At 42.0% G+C, this 17,462-nt stretch overlaps 1 protein-coding gene across 4 annotated transcripts; it reads left to right on the top strand.

The window, feature by feature from the left end:
* On the top strand, window positions 1-16,470 carry erc1a (ELKS/RAB6-interacting/CAST family member 1a). 4 transcript variants are annotated; one of them, XM_028958980.1, is made up of 19 exons: window positions 1-177; window positions 1,036-1,931; window positions 4,648-5,025; window positions 5,131-5,205; window positions 5,296-5,451; window positions 8,028-8,195; window positions 8,457-8,624; window positions 8,806-8,943; window positions 9,100-9,240; window positions 9,966-10,106; window positions 10,208-10,401; window positions 10,555-10,566; window positions 11,687-11,768; window positions 12,314-12,445; window positions 12,786-12,946; window positions 13,179-13,326; window positions 13,831-13,926; window positions 14,729-14,782; window positions 14,955-16,470. In XM_028958980.1, exons 2-18 carry the CDS (start codon window positions 1,239-1,241, stop codon window positions 14,753-14,755), a joined length of 2,910 nt encoding a protein of 969 aa, XP_028814813.1. In that variant the 5' UTR covers window positions 1-177; window positions 1,036-1,238; the 3' UTR covers window positions 14,756-14,782; window positions 14,955-16,470. The 4 variants fall into 4 exon arrangements, with proteins under 4 accessions (XP_028814813.1, XP_028814812.1, XP_028814815.1 ...); XM_028958979.1 differs by having other exon boundaries at window positions 12,302-12,445; XM_028958982.1 differs by lacking the exon at window positions 10,555-10,566.
* The last annotated feature ends 992 nt before the right edge of the window (window positions 16,471-17,462 follow it).

Here is a 17,462-nt window from a genome sequence, read left to right as displayed (position 1 = left end):
GCAGCGTACGGTTTACGTCACCGGAGTCATCTGGCGCTGGGAAGATGCTGGCGATGCCTGCTGAAATTTGAAAAAAAAAAAGAAACAGAAAAAGAAAGGAAGGAAGAGAGGGATGGTTTTACGGAGGAATTTAACATATGATTAAACGCAGCAAAGTGACCCGACCGAACCTGAAAGGTAGTCTGATTTATAATCGATTCTGATTATCGTTGGCAGCCGATATATATATATATATATATATATGTATATAGATATAGATAGATATATTTATATATTGTGAATAGCCTAGACTGTAATGGCACTGTGACCGATGAAATGTTCGAGCGGCTCTCGGGTTGTCATTTAATGTCGTTCGCGGGGGAAGGCAGGTCGACTCGCTCCCTTCGTTCCGGACACCGGCCGCTGCTGCCTTGTTTCTCTCTTCCTTCTGAGAAGTAGCGTGGTGTGAAAATGGTGTGGAGCGCCCTGATGGAGGAGAAGAGGGAGGACATCTGCATCCTCGCTTGCTCGGCGCGTCCGTATTGTCCGCGCTTCCCTCCGCATCCGGACCGGCTGCGTTCGTTTCTGGCGATCGTGGCAAAGGGCAAAGCTTGCCGACCGAAATAAGCGTGACGGGGGTGTTTACTGGCGACCAGGCACCATGTATGTAAAGGAGGAGAACGGACTGGAAACGGAATGGCTCATGTTCCCCAACACAGACCTTCATAAATGCCTGTGTGGTGTTAAAATGATATTGCCAATGCTAATTTGCGTTGTGGTCTAGCTAACCTTGGGGCTTTAGATCAGCGTATTTTCTCCCCCCTTTGTGCCATTGAATCATTACCACCTATATTTTGTCAAAATAGGCAAGATACGTCCATGTCATTCCTGATGAATGTAATCCTGCAAAATTCCTGCTTACTATTTTGGGGGTCACTTCTAGTAGAAAGGGATCTGTGGTGGCCTGACCTATATATTCACTGTCATATTGTATCTACTGACTTCAAAGGTTTCGACTATTAACCTTCAACCTTTTTTCTTTCTTTCTTAATATAGGGGTCATACTATGCGACATACAACAGAAGAATTCCCCTCTTGCATCATATGTAAAATACTCAGAATTACCTTCATTATTACTCTCAGAAGAAACCTTTCAAATATGCAACATACTGTATAAAATCGACAAGCCTTATTACCCTGAATTTGAGGAAAGAACACCACTCTTCACCCTTTAAACACACCCTTGGTAGGCAGATAACATGTATGGGAGCTCTCGCTCAGTGGGCAAATCAGACTCCAACCACAATGGGGGCAAAGGTAACCAGAATTCCGGACGCTCCCCGCGACTCCCTCGGTCCCCCCGGATGGGGCACCGCCGTACTAACAGTATGGGAGGCAGCAGTGGTGGGCCCGGGGGTCCAGGTGGCAAGACACTTTCCATGGAAAACATACAGTCCCTCAATGCAGCGTATGCTACATCTGGCCCCATGTATATGAGCGATAATGAAATGGCCATCGCCACAACCTCTGACCTCCCCAAGAGCACCGTGACGATGGCACGTTCCGGTGGGCGCGTGTCCTATGGCGTCCGTGACGTGGTTATGGGCAGCACTCCGGACATGGCTGTGGCACTCCCTGGCTCCGTGGGGACGATATGTGACGCTGTCGGCTTTGCAGAGCTGCATGCGGCTTCCACGGTGCCACACTCCTTGCGCCAGGCGCGTGACAACACCATAATGGAGCTGCAGGCGCAACTGAAGGAGCTGCTGCGAGAGAACGAGCTCCTGCAGAGGGAGGTGGAGGTGAAGGAGAGCAAGCTCAGCTCATCCATGAACTCTATCAAGACGTTCTGGAGCCCTGAGCTGAAGAAGGAGCGTGCCCTGCGCAAGGACGAGGTGGCCAAGGTGGCTGTGTGGAAAGAGCAGTATCGTGCCGTGCAGGACGAAACCCAGGTGGGTGTGCCACATTTGCATCTTCTGTGAGACGGCTGTGTGGATAAGTGTGCCGTCTCCATCACTGTCTCCCTCTTTGTCTCATCTCCCTCTCCTAGTGTCTTGCAGCTCCTATTTTTAGTTTGCATAGAGACAATGTGACGACAGATGAGCGAGTGTGAGTGTTCATCTGTGCGAGTCTTCAGTATACGTTTATCCTCTTAAGCTGCCTATGTATGTATGTTTGGAGATCAAAGCGTATTATTTTAATGGTGACATAAGCCCTCCTTGGACTGCAGTCATAGAAAACGGTAACATAGTGGCTTCTTAGCACATCCAAGCAAAATGTGACGTTGAGCCAGAGGAAGGGCTTGTTAAATGAAGATCTAAAATTCAAAATGGCCTCCTAGGAGAATAATGTTCAATTAATCGAAGATACTGGTCTTGCACATTAGCAAAAGCCATATGTTTACATTGTTTCCTCATTTAGTTGAATGGATGCAAACTTCTGAGGCTTAAATGTAAATAATTTTTTTTGCTGCTGAGAGTTACACAAAAAGTGCTTTTAAAATGTTTCGTTTTGAACAAGACTATTGCCAGACAGATTACCACAGATTAACCACATGTCTGGAGAAAAAAGACTGGCTTTCTGTTTCGGCGGTATCCACTCCATGTCCATGGGGGTTAAGGAAGTGGCCCCGTAATCAGAAGGTTGCAGGTTCGAATCCCGACCCGCCAAGGTACCACTGAGGTGCCACTGAGCAAAGCACCGTCTCCACACACTGCTCCCCGGGCGCCTGTCATGGCTGCCCACTGCTCACTCAGGGTGATGGGATAAATGCAGAGGACAAATTTCACTGTGTGCACCGTGTGCTGTGCTGCTGTGTATCACATGTGACAATCACTTCACTTTAATTGTTAAATCCCATCACCAACACCCCTAATTCAAAAATTTGCTACTTAGATGATCAACCAAACCAAACAGGGAAAGGTGCGAGAACCCCTGGACTCAACCCTCCTATTTCTTTTTTGTTAAAGCAATGTTATTATTATATATTGGAAATGAACTTGTTTAGTTAGCTAGTTTGATGCCAACTGGAATTTCGATTCAAATGCGAATAGTAGTTTATTAAACCATAAATATAACGTGTTATATTTTACACAAAGAAATAAGTGAAGAAGAAAATGGCGCTCCTATTGCTTAATTTGTTTTCCCTGGAGCTGAATTTAATTGTAATGTAATGTTTAATGGATAAAACATGTGCTGTCACCTATTACTGGCTTAAATACTGGGAGCCGGCGGTGGTGGCGGGGTGCAGTGCACTAATGTGTGCCTTGCTGGTGTATTTCCAACCAGTCATTGTTTTCTAATTGAAGATGGTTGTTTTCACATGTCTGCCAGTCTGGTCTTGTTAATTAACCACAGCAGGGCTCCCAGAAGTGGCGCTGGTGAGGACCAGTGTTCCTTTTAAACCATTAATATATTGATGTACAGTACAGGCCAAAAGTTTGGATACACCTTCTCATTCAATGTGTTTTCTTTATTTTCATGACCATTTACGTTGGTAGATTCTCACTGAAGGCATCAAAACTATGAATGAACACATGTGGAGTTATGTACTTAACAAAAAGTGGAGACCTGGCCTCCACAGTCACCGGACCTGAACCCAATCCAGATGGTTTGGGGTGAGCTGGACCGCAGAGTGAAGACAAAGGGGCCAACAAGTGCTAAACACCTCTGGGAACTCCTTCAAGACTGTTGGAAAACCATTTCAGGTGACGACCTCTTGAAGCTCATTGAGAGAATGCCAAGAGTGCAAAGCAGTAATCAGAGCAAAGGGCGGCTATTTTGAAGAAACTAGAATATAAAACATGTTTTCAGTTATTTGACCTTTTTTTGTTAAGTACGTAACTCCACACGTGTTCATTCATAGTTTTGATGCCTTCAGTGAGAATCAAATGAGAATGTAAATGGTCATGAAAATGAAATGAGAAGGTGTGTCCAAACATTTGGCCTGTACTGTATGATGTATGAGGTATAAGAGACTAGTTAACCAGTTACTTAGATGCATATCCATGTGGTGTGTTCACAAATCTGATTCAATCACCATAACATGGCTTTGAAAATGGTTTACGGAAGCCCGTCAGACATCGCAGCTCATTTCAGAAGTCTGCCAGTCTCACCTCAAGACTGCTGGTGTGAAATGAAGCTGCCCATTTTAGGAACTGAAGAGTACGAATCTTGTATAATCACAACCGCAACCAAACATCCAGCTCTGTTCATTCTGTGATTTATAGAAACGTTTGGCTTGTTAGGACTTTTACTGAAAATGATTTATGTGTTTGGTATAAAATTTACTTCCATTTATATGGTATTCCATATATTACATAAAGTTGAATGCCTTTATATTTGCACCTGCTAGAACATTGATGAACATTAATTTTAACATCGCAACACCGAAGGCTATAGGATAATTAAATTAACTGACACTGATTGAGAATGGAATAACTTATATAATACTTGTAGTAATTACTGCGATACTTGTCAAATTATCACTAGAGAGTCATGTGAATTGATGCTGTGCATGGCTTATGTGAAATGAACAAAAAGTCCAGTATTTTTGGACTATTTTTGATATATTATCATTGATTTTGTGTTTATTTTTACATCCTTATGAGCCCTTGAATCAAATGATCTATAAAAAGTGGCTAAATTATTCATTGCATCTCTACACAGCACCTGCAGACATCTATACAAGCTTTGCAAGCTGAGTTGCGTATCCAGCGTGACCTGAACCAACTTCTCCAGCCTCCCAGTGAGCCTCTGGCCTCCGAGCCAACCGAAGAGCACGAGCGGCAGGCCCGCGAGCTCTTTCTGCTGCGCCGCACTCTGGAGGAAATGGAGTTACGCTTAGACACCCAGAAACAGACGCTACTTGCGCGTGACGACTCTATCAAGAAGCTGCTGGAGATGCTACACAACAAAGCACCTTCAGCCAAGGCCAGCGAAGAAGATCACGAGCGCACCCGCCGTCTAGCTGAGGCAGAAATGCACATGCATCACCTGGAGAACCTCCTGGAGCAGAGAGATAAAGAGATGGCTGTACTGAGAGAGGTGGACATACTGGATCTATTATATAAGAAAGAATATATATCTAATGTCTTTTCACTGGAATGAATGTACCCTGTGAGCACTGCCACTGCCATCTTCTGTCACCAGGAGCTGCTTCGCCGCATTGAGGGGACCCCAGATTCAACAAAAACCAAGGCGCTGCAAACAGTCATTGAGATGAAGGTGAGCTAAATCATCTTATGGGTCCGTGATCATAAAGACTTAGTGAAAGGCCTTATACAGCAACTCGGACGGGCGCTGTTCCTTTTCCAGGACTCGCAGATCTGTTCCTTAGAGCGCGGACTGCGGGAGCTGGAGGACCAGGTGCTGATGCTACGCTCCAGCAGTGCTCTGAGCTGTGAGGAGCGTCAGGAGGAGGTGAAACAGATGGAGGTCTACCGAAACCACACCAAATTCATGAAAAGCAAGGTAATCACCTGCTATGATGTCATATGTGGCCTTCCATATGTGTTGGTAATCACATTTTATTCATTTGGTAAGTATGATGTTTCCTCATTTCATTATTTCATTATTCTTTATTTAATTTCTTCCAAAAAATGTTAGTAAACTGCTTAAATACTTTGTTCTTTACATGGTTGAATGTGCTGACAACAAAATCACAGAAAAATATTCGATGGAAATCAAATTTATCAACCCATGGAGGTCTGGATTTGGAGCTGAAAACACACTACAGGCTGATCCAACTGTGATGTGATGTCATTAAAACAAGTCAAAATGAGGCTCAGTAGTGTGTGTGTGGCCTCCACGTGCCTGTATGACCTCCCTACAATGGCAGGATGTGCTCCTGATGAAGTGGCAGATGGTCTCCTGAGGGATCTCCTACCAGACCTGGATTAAAGCATCCGTCAACTCCTGGACAGTCTGTGGTGCAATGTGCCATTGGTGGATGGAGCGAGACGTGATGTCCCAGATGTGCTCAATTGGATTCAGGTCTGGGGAACGGGCGGGCCAGTCCATAGCATCAATGCCTTCATCTTTCAAAAACTTATGACACACTCCAGCCACATGAAGTCTAGCATTGTCTTGGATTAGGAGGAACCCAGGACCAACCGCACCAGCATAAGGTCTCACAAGAGGTCTGAGGATCTCATCTCGGTACCTAATGGCAAGCACATGGAGGGCTGTGCTCCCCCCAAAGAAGTGCCACCCACACTATTACTGAGCCTCTGCCAAACCGGGCATGCTGGAGGATGTTGCAGGCACCAGAATGTTCTCCATGACATCTCCAGTCTCTGTCATGTATGTCACATGTGCTGAACCTGCTTTCATCTGTGAAGAACACAGGGCACCGGTGGCAAACTCTGTGTTCTCTGTAAGCTCAACCCCCAGCTGTTGACGTCAGGCCCTCATGCCACCCTCATGGAGTCTGTTTCTGACCGTTCTGACACATGCACAGTTGTGACCTGCTGGAGGTCATTTTGCTGGACTCTGGCAGTGCTCCTCCTGTACCTCCTTGCTTGAAGGCGGAGGTAGCGGTCCTGCTGCTGGGTTGTTGCCCTCCTACGGCCTCCTCCACATCTCCCGATGTACTTGTTCGTCTCCAGATAATCCCCTCATGCTCTGGACACTACTCCAACAGACACAGCAATCCTTCTTGCCACGGCCCGCATTGATGTGCCATCCTGGATGAGCTGCACTACCTGCGCCACGTGTGTGTGTTGTAGACTGCGTTCTCTGTGACGCCGCGAGCGCCGCCACATCTTCACCATGACCTAAAGGCGGCCACCAAAGTTTACATTGTCTGTTTTTTTGTATGTGCATTGTTTGTGGATTCTGTTGTGTATTGTGTTGTTCTGACTGTTGTTGCCACGGTTTATGTTGACAGGTGGGTGCACACACTTGTTTTTTTTTTGTGTGAAAGACAACCATAACCTACTGTACTTGCTGCACGACATCGTAGTGTATCCTGAGGAAGGGGTGCTAAAGGAGTGCGCCCTCATTCCGGGACTCATGTTCACGTTCGCTGGAGGCGGGGTGTTACCCTTATCAGTAATTATCTGTTTTTAGAGGGGTAAGGTATGTGGTGCGTCCCAGCTGTAGTAGGTCTGTTTAAAATAGGTGGAATAATCAGAAATGCTTTGTATGTCTGAAGGAATCTGCATGTACATTGATTTGTTTATGTTCATGTGAAAAGCCCCCCATGTAAACCTGGGGTATGGGATGTCCCTATTAAGGGTGTGGCTTTGTGACTGTTTTTAAAGGAGGGTGGGGGGACTGATTGAGCTCTGTTGTGAGGGTCCATGTTGCTGCTTACAGCCGTGTGTTTCTTTTTGGTTCTTTATATAATTTATGATACTGTTTGTTGTGCTTTTATTCATTCATTCATTCATTTATTTATTTATTTATTTATTTATTTATTTACCAAAACACTTTTTCTGAATGGCTGTGACCACCAGTGGGAACAATAAACGTTTTTTTTTTTTGCGTTTCACCCTTCACCCTTCTTTGCCTCTCTGCTGCCTCATTCCATCAACCTCCAAGACCATCAACACTCCTCCATTTTTACAATCTCATGCTGCCACTAGAGTGATAGCACCTTCAGCATTCAAAAGTGACCAAAACTTCAGCCAGAAAGCATAGGAACTGTGAAGTGGTGTGTGGTCACCTCCTGCAGACCCGTGCCTTTATTAGGGCATCAACCCATGGAGTAGGCAGTTTACATCAACCCATGTAATTTCAACCTGTTGTCTATTCCATTTGCACAACAGCATGTGATTGTGTGTTGCTTCCTAAGTGGACAGTTTAATGTGATTGATTTGGACTTTCATTGTGTTTAGTGTTTCTTACATTTTTTGAGGAGTAAAAGTGAAGTTATTGCCATTGTGAAACAGCACAGCACATGGTGCACATGACAAAATGTGTCCTCTGCTTTTAACCCATCACCCATGGCAGTGGGCAGCCATGAAAGTGTATAACAGTGTGGTAATAATGATAGTAATATTCATGCTTTTAATATAATTGTCCTGTGTTTGCCTTTTTCCCAGATGGACCAAGTGAAACAGGACCTCTCCAGGAAGGACACACAACTCCTGGGACTGCAGACCAAATTAGAGACCCTGACCAACCAGTTTTCTGACAGCAAGCAGCATATTGAGGTGCTCAAAGAGTCTCTGACTGCCAAGGAACAGCGTGCTGCCATCTTGCAGACCGAGGTAATGTAGCTAGAGAATTTGCATTGAATGGCCTTTTAATGGAAATGTCACAAAAATCTCAAAACTATGTAAATTCCTTTTAAGAAAGCAAAGAACTGCAATTGTAGAAATCAATTGTTGAAGACTAGAGCTGGAAATTGCATCTGTTGTACAATGTAAAGGTGCATGATTGTTATCTGCTTAAATTAAAAATCTGCTTGGTTACCTGAATAATAGCAAAAGCAGTTCTGTTTAAGTTCTGTGGTTTTGTCCATGACGAAGGTGGACGCCCTGAGGTTGCGACTGGAGGAGAAGGAGAGCATGCTGAACAAAAAAACCAAGCAGATCCAGGAGATGTCAGAGGAGAAGAGCACGCTCAATGGGGAAATTCATGACCTCAAAGACATGCTGGAGGTCAAGGAGCGCAAGGTCAATGTGCTTCAGAAAAAAGTAAGGTTATGATGAAAAGCATGTATGAATTTGTTTTACAAAGATTAGAGTTAGAATATTGTAACAAAAGTCTTTCTGTCTTGACACGTAATGGGTTTACCAAATTAATGTTCTGTTTATGCATAAGATGTGAGATAATAAGAAAATGAGGATGTGCATGAACCATATCTGAACATTGCAGATTGAGAACCTGCAGGAACAGCTGAGAGACAAGGAGAAGCAAATGAGCAGCCTGCGAGAGAGAGTGAAATCTCTCCAGACGGACACCTCCAACACAGACACTGCACTCACAACGCTGGAGGACTCGCTTGCCGAGAAGGTCTGTTTTTAGGTGTGGAAATGGTGTAGAATGAACAAATGTGCAATAACATGCCCGCTGCCTTTTGCATTTGTAATAATGTGCCTGTGCATAGTGGCAAATGTTAGCAGCTATTGTAGTAGAGAAGATACAGTTCTGATGTTTTATTACATTTAGGAGCGCATCATTGAGCGTCTGAAGGAGCAACGTGATCGAGAGGAGAGGGAGAAATCTGAGGAGTTAGACACCAGCAAGAAGGAGCTGAAGGAGCTGAAGGAGAAGGTCAGCGTGCTGCAGGGTGACCTATCAGAACGGGAGGTAAGGATGGTTTTGCACTCAATAATCACTCATCTTGTTTGAGTTCTCAGTTGACGGAATAAATCTGGCATTATAGCCTTTGTTCATTTGGATCTAAGTACAGTGCCTCTTTGAACCTGAAGACATTTCAGAAATACATTAGAAAGATAAGAAACTTGGAGGGTTTAAGTATTTATTTTATTTATGAAATGAATTTAAAGTCATTGTGAAACACTGCAGCACAACACATGGTGCACAAAACGAAACGTGACCTCTGCATTTAACCCATCACCCTTAGTGAGCAGTGGGCAGCCATGAAAGGTGCCCAGGGAGCAGTGTGTGGGGCACCTCAGTGGCACCTCAGTGGCACATTAGCGGTTCGAGGATTTGAACCGGCAACCTTCTGATGACGGGTCCGTTTCCTTACCCACTAGGCCACCACTGCCTACTTTGATGTGTTTATCAGTTAGATTTACAGACTTCCTTCCCACTTGTGCTTAAGATCTATGACTTAAGACCATCAACATAGGACCCTTTTTTATTTAGTCGTAATGTGCTACAGTGGCAGGATAATGAAGACATGCAAAGAGAAAAAACTGCTTCTGAGTAACAGAAAAAACATACATCACGCTTACATCCAGACATTTGATACGGTTGTGGAGAGAAAGTGGAAAAAAAAAAACTTTCATCCACTTCCTGCTTTTGTACCAATATATTCCATATATTTGTAACATCTCTTTTGACAGACTTCACTGCTGGATCTCAAGGAGCACGCCTCCTCTCTGGCCTCTGCTGGCCTGAAGAAGGACTCAAAACTGAAAAGTCTGGAGATTGCACTGGAGCAGCGGAGGGAGGAGTGCACCAAGCTGGAGAATCAATTAAAGCGGGTTAGCATTAGTCTGGAATACAAAAATAAGCAATTTGTAAGACTTGGGCTAGAAAAACACATCAGTGGTTAGGATTAATTTGGATTGGGTGACCCTACCAGGTGCAGAATGCAGCAGCTGAGGCCCAGGCCAACTCTGAGCTCTCTGAGAGGATATCGTCTCTGCAGACTGATGTAGCTAGACACAGAGAGGACTCCTTCAAGGCCCAGACCGAGGTGGATCGGCTGCTAGAGATCCTGCGTCAGATGGAGAATGAAAAGAATGACAAAGACAGGAAAATCAATGAGCTGGAGAGGTTAGTGCATACCTTTGATTTTTTTTTTTCCCCTGACAGCCAGTGTCAGGAAAATCCAAACTTGATTTTCCATAAGCATAATTTATCTACACCTTTGTTTCCAGATTTTTAATCATATTTTTCTCATCTTTGTTCTTTGCAAATTTCCTCTAGTGTGGCATCAAGGTCAGTGGATGTTACTATGTCCCTGTAGAAGTAGAAATAGTGTTTCCTTTCCCTATGTGTACGTGTTTTCTTGCTAATGCCATTATCCCCATTCGCCTTAATGTTAAATCTCGAAATGTCTATGTTCAATTTAAGTAAATGTCGCATATACAGCTTACAGAGCATGGTGGCATGGTGGATTGGGTTTGCCTCCCCATAGTGTTAGTAAAACAAGCCAGAGCTTGATTTAATGGTTGTAGGATTTTTATTTGTCATTGTGGTGATGTGACATTGCAGTGACAATGATGTATACTTGTGCAATGGTACTTCTGGTACAGACCCTGTTGTAATGGTCAGTGTGTCTGGGCTATTGTTAAATCAAGCTCTACATATTCACATGGCTGCAATGCCTTGCTGATAGAATTACCATCCATATTGCACAACGAGAGGCGTTGTCAGTGTCTTTACCCCAACTTGCCATGTTGGGGTGAAATATTCCACTCTCATTGAGTTCCTGTTCAGGGTATGTACAGTCAATTCCAACAAATGGAAAACAGATAAATATGGGGCCTCGCAGTGCCATGGCCGTTAGCATGTGACCTCACATCTCCAGGGTCATGAGTTGAAATCCCGGCTCGGACCCTGTGTGTGTAGAGTTTGCATGCTCTCCCCATGTTGGCGCAGGTTTCCCCAGGGTTCTGCCAACCAAAGGCATGAATGCTAGGTGAACTGGCTACTCTGAATTCTCTATAGGTGTGATTGTGTCAGTGAAAGGTGTGAGTGGCAGTGTTTGGCCTAGTGGGTGAGATTTCAAATCCCGAACTGCCAAGGTGCCACTGAGGTACCACCGAGCAAAGTAACCCAGAAACCTGTCATGGCTGCCCACTGCTCACCAAGGGTGATGGTTAAAAGCAGAGGACACACTTTTCGTTGTGTCACCGTGTGCTGTGCAGTGTTTCACAATGACAATCACATCACTCTCACTTGTCCTGATCCTGAGTAGGACTATGCGTTATGGAAAGTGAGTGAGAGCGAGAACAGATAAATAGACTGTTGTTAATACCTTTTAAAGAGAAAGGATAAACAGGTACTACAAACCACCAGCATTGCTAAATATGTCATTTCCTTTGCTCCTTTTAAGGCAAGTAAAAGACCAGGGCAAGAGGGTGAATAAGAGGGATTCAATGGACAAGGGCAAAATCCTAAGTGAATGCCCCCAGCAGGTAAAAATGCAAGCTGATGCATGTTCAATATTTTTGGCCATTTTTGGTAAATATGTATCAGTTTGATATCATGGTTTGAGAAATGGTTTATTGATATATTAATTTTTGTCCCTCCAAGAAATGTTAAGGCAAAATCCACCAACCCTCATGAATTAAGCACAGTCTTGCAATTTGGTGTAGTATCTGCAGGCCTTTGTGACCATTCTACTGAAAATTTGAACATGTATTTTGTAATGTGTGTTTTATAATCTAAATTTTAAATTCTATATTTATGCTCCCAATAATCAGGCTCGATCCACCAGATCACACATATCCCAAACGGCACTGTATGAATGTACACTAATATCAGTACCGGGCATGTGTGACATGAAATTGCAGTTTAATTCTCACTTTAATTTTCAGTTAACTCTAAATTTAAAAATGAATATTGAAAATGCCTGAAATCATTGCAATATGCATTGCATTTTTAATTATGGAGGGACTGTTGCTCTGAACAAAATGCTGTGAGCCAAGCTGCATCCGACTGTAATCAGCTGTGTTCCCAGGATTCACTTCGGCTGAAGTCCGAGCGCATTGAGGAGCTCGAGGAGGCTCTGAGAGAGAGCGTTCAGATGACTGCTGAGCGAGAAATGGTACTGGCACAGGAGGAAGCTGCACGCACACACCAGGAGAAGCAGGTCAGTTTCTTTGTGTGTCTAAAAAAGGAATCAAATTTGTATATTTTTGGTGGGAATACTTTTGGGGAACATTTCAAAGTAATCTATTCATTTTAAAACAATCCTTATAGAGCTGTTTACTCTTACAGATTCCATTGTATTACATTCCATTCCATTAAATGTATTCTATTTAAATATTGAAAAATGTATTCATGTTTTTGTTATGTTTTTTCAACATAAGTAAAATAATCCACTCAAAACCATAATCCCACGGTGCCAAAGGCTGCTTTAATCCTAAAATATTTTACAGAAAGCAATATATTGTGTATTTAGTAAATGTATATCTTTCGTACTTCACAAGATGGAGGAACTGTTGGGAGCAATGGAGAAGGTGAAACTGGAACTAGAGTCCATGAAGGCCAAGATGTCATCTACCCAGCAGTCCCTGGCTGAGAAGGAGGCTCACCTGACCACGCTGAGGGCAGAACGCCGCAGGCACCTGGAAGAGGTGCTTGAGATGAAGTGAGGACCGACTTTATTTACAGTTCTTTATTTTTCTCAAGCTTACACTAGCTAATGATTATCTATGTTCATATAAGCTCATGAACAAACAATTCAAATTCATAAAACATTTTTCATAAACATCTATACATCATATGACACATTTAATCAGTTCTATTTCATTTGTATAGTTATTTATACATTTTTTATTGGAATTATGATATCTTAATAGCCAGGCAATATCTTGTTACAGACAGGAGGCGCTGCTGGCTGCCATTAGTGAGAAGGATGCCAACATTGCTCTATTGGAGCTTTCATCCTCCAAGAAGAAAAAGACGCAGGAAGAAGTGGCTCAGCTTCGCAGAGAGAAGGACCGCCTGGTGCAACAGCTGAAGCAGCAAGTATGACTCTCACTCCATGGCTACAAACCACAGACAGACAAAAAACATTGCAAAAAACACAGTAGCAACAGCTGATGTGTCCTTGGTGCATGGCAGTCGTAACCCGCGGCAAAACATTTCTGTTCAAATGGTGCTTTTGTTGTACAATGTCATGCACACACACACACACACATCCTAGATGACATACACCATGAATAAATATATTGAATTGCTGTGTTTGTCTTGCATTGATAATCAGAATATAAACATTTCTCTGAAATTTTGCTCTTCAATGTCACCCCATGTGGTTTCCAATAACTGTTGCTCCAGGCAGAACATAAAATCAAAGAATTTAAAAACATTATGTTATTCATGTAATTTAAAGACATAAGGTTTAACATAAGATGCATTGTGAATGTTTCATAAATACTCTTCCGTGCCATGTAGTTCATCCCCTATTCATCAGCTATTTTTGCACACAGTCTTTGTTGTCATTGCTATTTTTTTTCCTTTTCTCCCATTTAGACACAAAACCGTATGAAGTTAATGGCTGACAGTTATGACGATGGACACCTGAAAACACAAACAAATCAGACTAATCATAAACCATCTCCTGATCAGGTTAGTAGCAACAGCAGTACAACATTTGGACATTAATGTACTTAAAATGTTATGATGCAATGTAAATGCTCTATACGGAGAAATACCGAATTTGTTACTACAATAATTGTTTTCAATTATTGTTGAAATAAAATGTTTGAGGTCCCCTGACATGAAAAATTTATTTTGTGAGATCATTTAACATTAATATGGTGATATGTATAAAGAGTACATTGGACATTCTGCTTTGCGGTTCAGAGAGCGGCAGCTCAGACAGTCAGATCTGGAATTTGTCCCCTTATGTCCTCAAACATTGTGGTATGTCAATGGCGTTGATGACGTCAGTTCCGCAAATGCCCCCTCGGCTTCTATAGGGCGCTCTCCTTCTTGCCCTGCATCTATCCTCCTCATTAGCATTTAAACTTACAGACACCAAAATGGCGCATCCTGGAGACGTCTCATTGTGTGACTGGCTCAAAGTGGCTGTAATTTTGCACCAAGGCTGAATTTCAGAAAGAGACTTCAGATACATTATCAAATACCTATTTAAATGCAAAAAAGAATCCCATGCCAGGGGACCTTTAAATAACTGTAAAAGATATACCCTTAAATGTAAACTTTGACCCCATGTTAGTTATTTAATACAATACTCCCTTTAACATGTGCCTCTGCTGATAAGGGAAAAACTTTCACTGCTAGACTATTTCCAGATGTTGAAATTGCACTGTGTCGTGCAGTGATATTCCATCATGAAATATGAAACAACGTTGAGGTCTTGAAAATATATATATTTTTTTTATTTCTTCATACTGTCATAAACAAGGACGATGAGGAGGGCATTTGGGCATAACATTTCTGGAGCTGGCTGCTCAGAAGGGTAACCATTTTAATACATACAATTTACTACAATAGCTTCCTATTGCTTAAGGTTGTTCTTTTTTTTTTTTCTTGTGTTTGGTGTCTGTGTTGAACAATTTAGCAATTAATTTTTTTTATTTATTTTGAATTATTCATCAAGTATGATGATTAACGTTTTGTTTTGGCTGTAGATCAAGACCGGAATGAGAATTGAAGTAGACCAATGCTCCACACTGACTACATCAACATGTTGTGCCAACGTCTTGCGACTTCACATCCTGCTGTGTACCCTCAGCAACTTTGTCACCATAGCTAGTCTGGTTATAGTTGCATACACCAGTTGGAAAATTCAAATGAATGCCCCATGTTTTACAATTTCACCGAAAGCGATTCATAAAACTCCGTAATGTCCATTTAGAGGTCAAGTGTTTTGACTGAGATCTATTCTCTGGCACCTTCACAGGAGGAATCCATGCAGAGTGCAGTAACTGGGATCTGAACCAATTCACAGTCTCCTGACTTGGCAGACTGGAGTGTCTATCCAAAGCCTGTAGCACAAAAAAAAATCCAGGGAAAAAAAAGTAGATAAAAAAAAATGCACACTTGCAACTGCAGTCATGGAATTGATTTTGCATGCACTAGAATCGTTTGTCCATGCCTACAATTTCTCTAATATGTGCTAGGCCATTCTACTCCTACTTTGTCATCCAAATATTTTTGTAGCCACACTTTCATTGTCATGGGCTAAACATTGGTGCGCTTGCTCCAAATGTGCTAAACTACTTTAAGAAACTTGTGCAATGTTTTCCTCTGAGAAAAGTGGTTTTCCTGTACAGTATGTGATGTCCATAACACAGTATGACGGTTTGGAAGGAGCAGTTACTGGGGCATTTCACGCTCATTGCTACTGAGGAACTGTTACATTCCACACCTGTATAAAATCTGTGCTGTGCTGCAGTGTTGTTTTGCCACATTCTTTGATTTAGTCTTCAATTTTTGACTGTTTTGACCATTTTGGCACTTGAGTCGTGATCAGTCAAAATAAGCATAGAAAACTTCATATTTCAATCTCCAAAAGCAAAGTAAATGTACATTCCTCTCTAAATCAGTACCTGCCCCTTTAACAGACCTGGTTGCACAAATTTTTGTTTCTAATGATCATTATGAAACAGAAATATCATGATCATTTTTATAGTATAGTATGTATTATTTTTGCCTATATATGTATGGGCAAAAACAATACAATTACATGGAACTACTGTTGATTTTAAGCCTAAGCCATTTAGCCTAAGACTCAAGACTGATGATATATTTAGTAACATTTTGTTCATATGCAGGGTTTTTTATAAAGTTTTAATTTTGTTATATATATATCAGGAGAATCTGGTTTTACACAGATATTTTAGTGAAAACAACACTGCTGCACTGGTTCCTGAAAGTGTTTTGACATCTGTGCACAATACCTTGAGAGGAGGAACAGGGATGATAAATTACAGCACTTAACATGAACAGAGAATGCAAAATCCGTCTCCCTCACCCTCCTCTCTCCGTTCTCATGTACTGTAAGAATTTTATCTGTTGCATACATTTTGACCCAGTGCTGTGTAACGTGTGTTTTGAGAGTGTGAATATTCATGTGAAAAAATCTGTGTGTATTTTGACTTTGTATATAAATGTACAGAATATAAAAGTGTTATAAAAGTGTCATTTTTCTATTGTCCTTTTTTGTTCCCAGCTATGTAAATACAGCAGGTGATAATGCCGGAAAAATGCATAATGAGTTTCTTTTTAGAATAACTGACATCCAATTGCATTTCATTCATAGTTAAAACTGTACCTTAAGCACTTATCTTCTTATTGGTTCTTTTCTCTGAGAAATAATTTATTAAAAGTATTTAGCTTTTCAGAAACACAATCATCAAGGCATTCCATGATCCCACAGGAGATCAGAAATGGATTATCATCTAGAAGTGTTATGTCAAACAGCACTGAGAGTATGAAGAAGAACAGGTTTAAATAGGCTTAATGGCATACTTTTAAAATAATGTCATCTTTTCCACAGCTAAGACTTAAAAAGAATACTTTCTTTTGCAGAAGCAATTAACAATTAAACGGTGTCAAAGCATTTAGGTTTTTTTCCAGTTGGTTAACCTGAAGTCAATGGAAGTCTGCATGCATAAAGTGCAGCATTAAGTTATATTACAGCAACAATGGTATTTATCTGAGACTCTGTGGTATGAATTGGCAGAAACACAGATGCGGCTGCATGCAGAACTGAATTAGTGAACCCCTAATCAAGTCAAGGTGTTGTGGTGAAAACAGAAGGATGTGACGTTATCTGTTTTTGAAGCTGGATAGAAAATTCATTTCAGATGAACAGACCATGTATTATGTAGAGTAAAATGAAATAATCTAAACTTTCTCAGAAAAAATAAAGAGTGTTGAGAGGTGATGTAAGGGATGACATTTGACCTTTACAGGGGATAAATATCTGCTTGGACGAGTCGACCCCCTAAACCCTTTTCACCGAGCAGGCTAAAGACGTCCAATAAAGCTGCCAGTGTGTCCAAGTAGTTGGACAAGCTGCTAAATGTTTGTTCAAGTAGGTTTATGGAAAAATCTCACTGTTTATACAAGCAAGTGAGAGTGATGGGCCTAAACTTCTCATGGTGGAATTTATAGCATGACGTTGGATGGGC

The sequence above is a fragment of the Denticeps clupeoides genome, chromosome 17 (assembly GCF_900700375.1).
Source record: "Denticeps clupeoides chromosome 17, fDenClu1.1, whole genome shotgun sequence".
Taxonomy (NCBI): Eukaryota; Metazoa; Chordata; class Actinopteri; order Clupeiformes; family Denticipitidae; genus Denticeps; species Denticeps clupeoides.
Note: the sequence above shows the minus strand (reverse complement) of the source record. Positions and strands in the feature narration are given on the sequence as shown.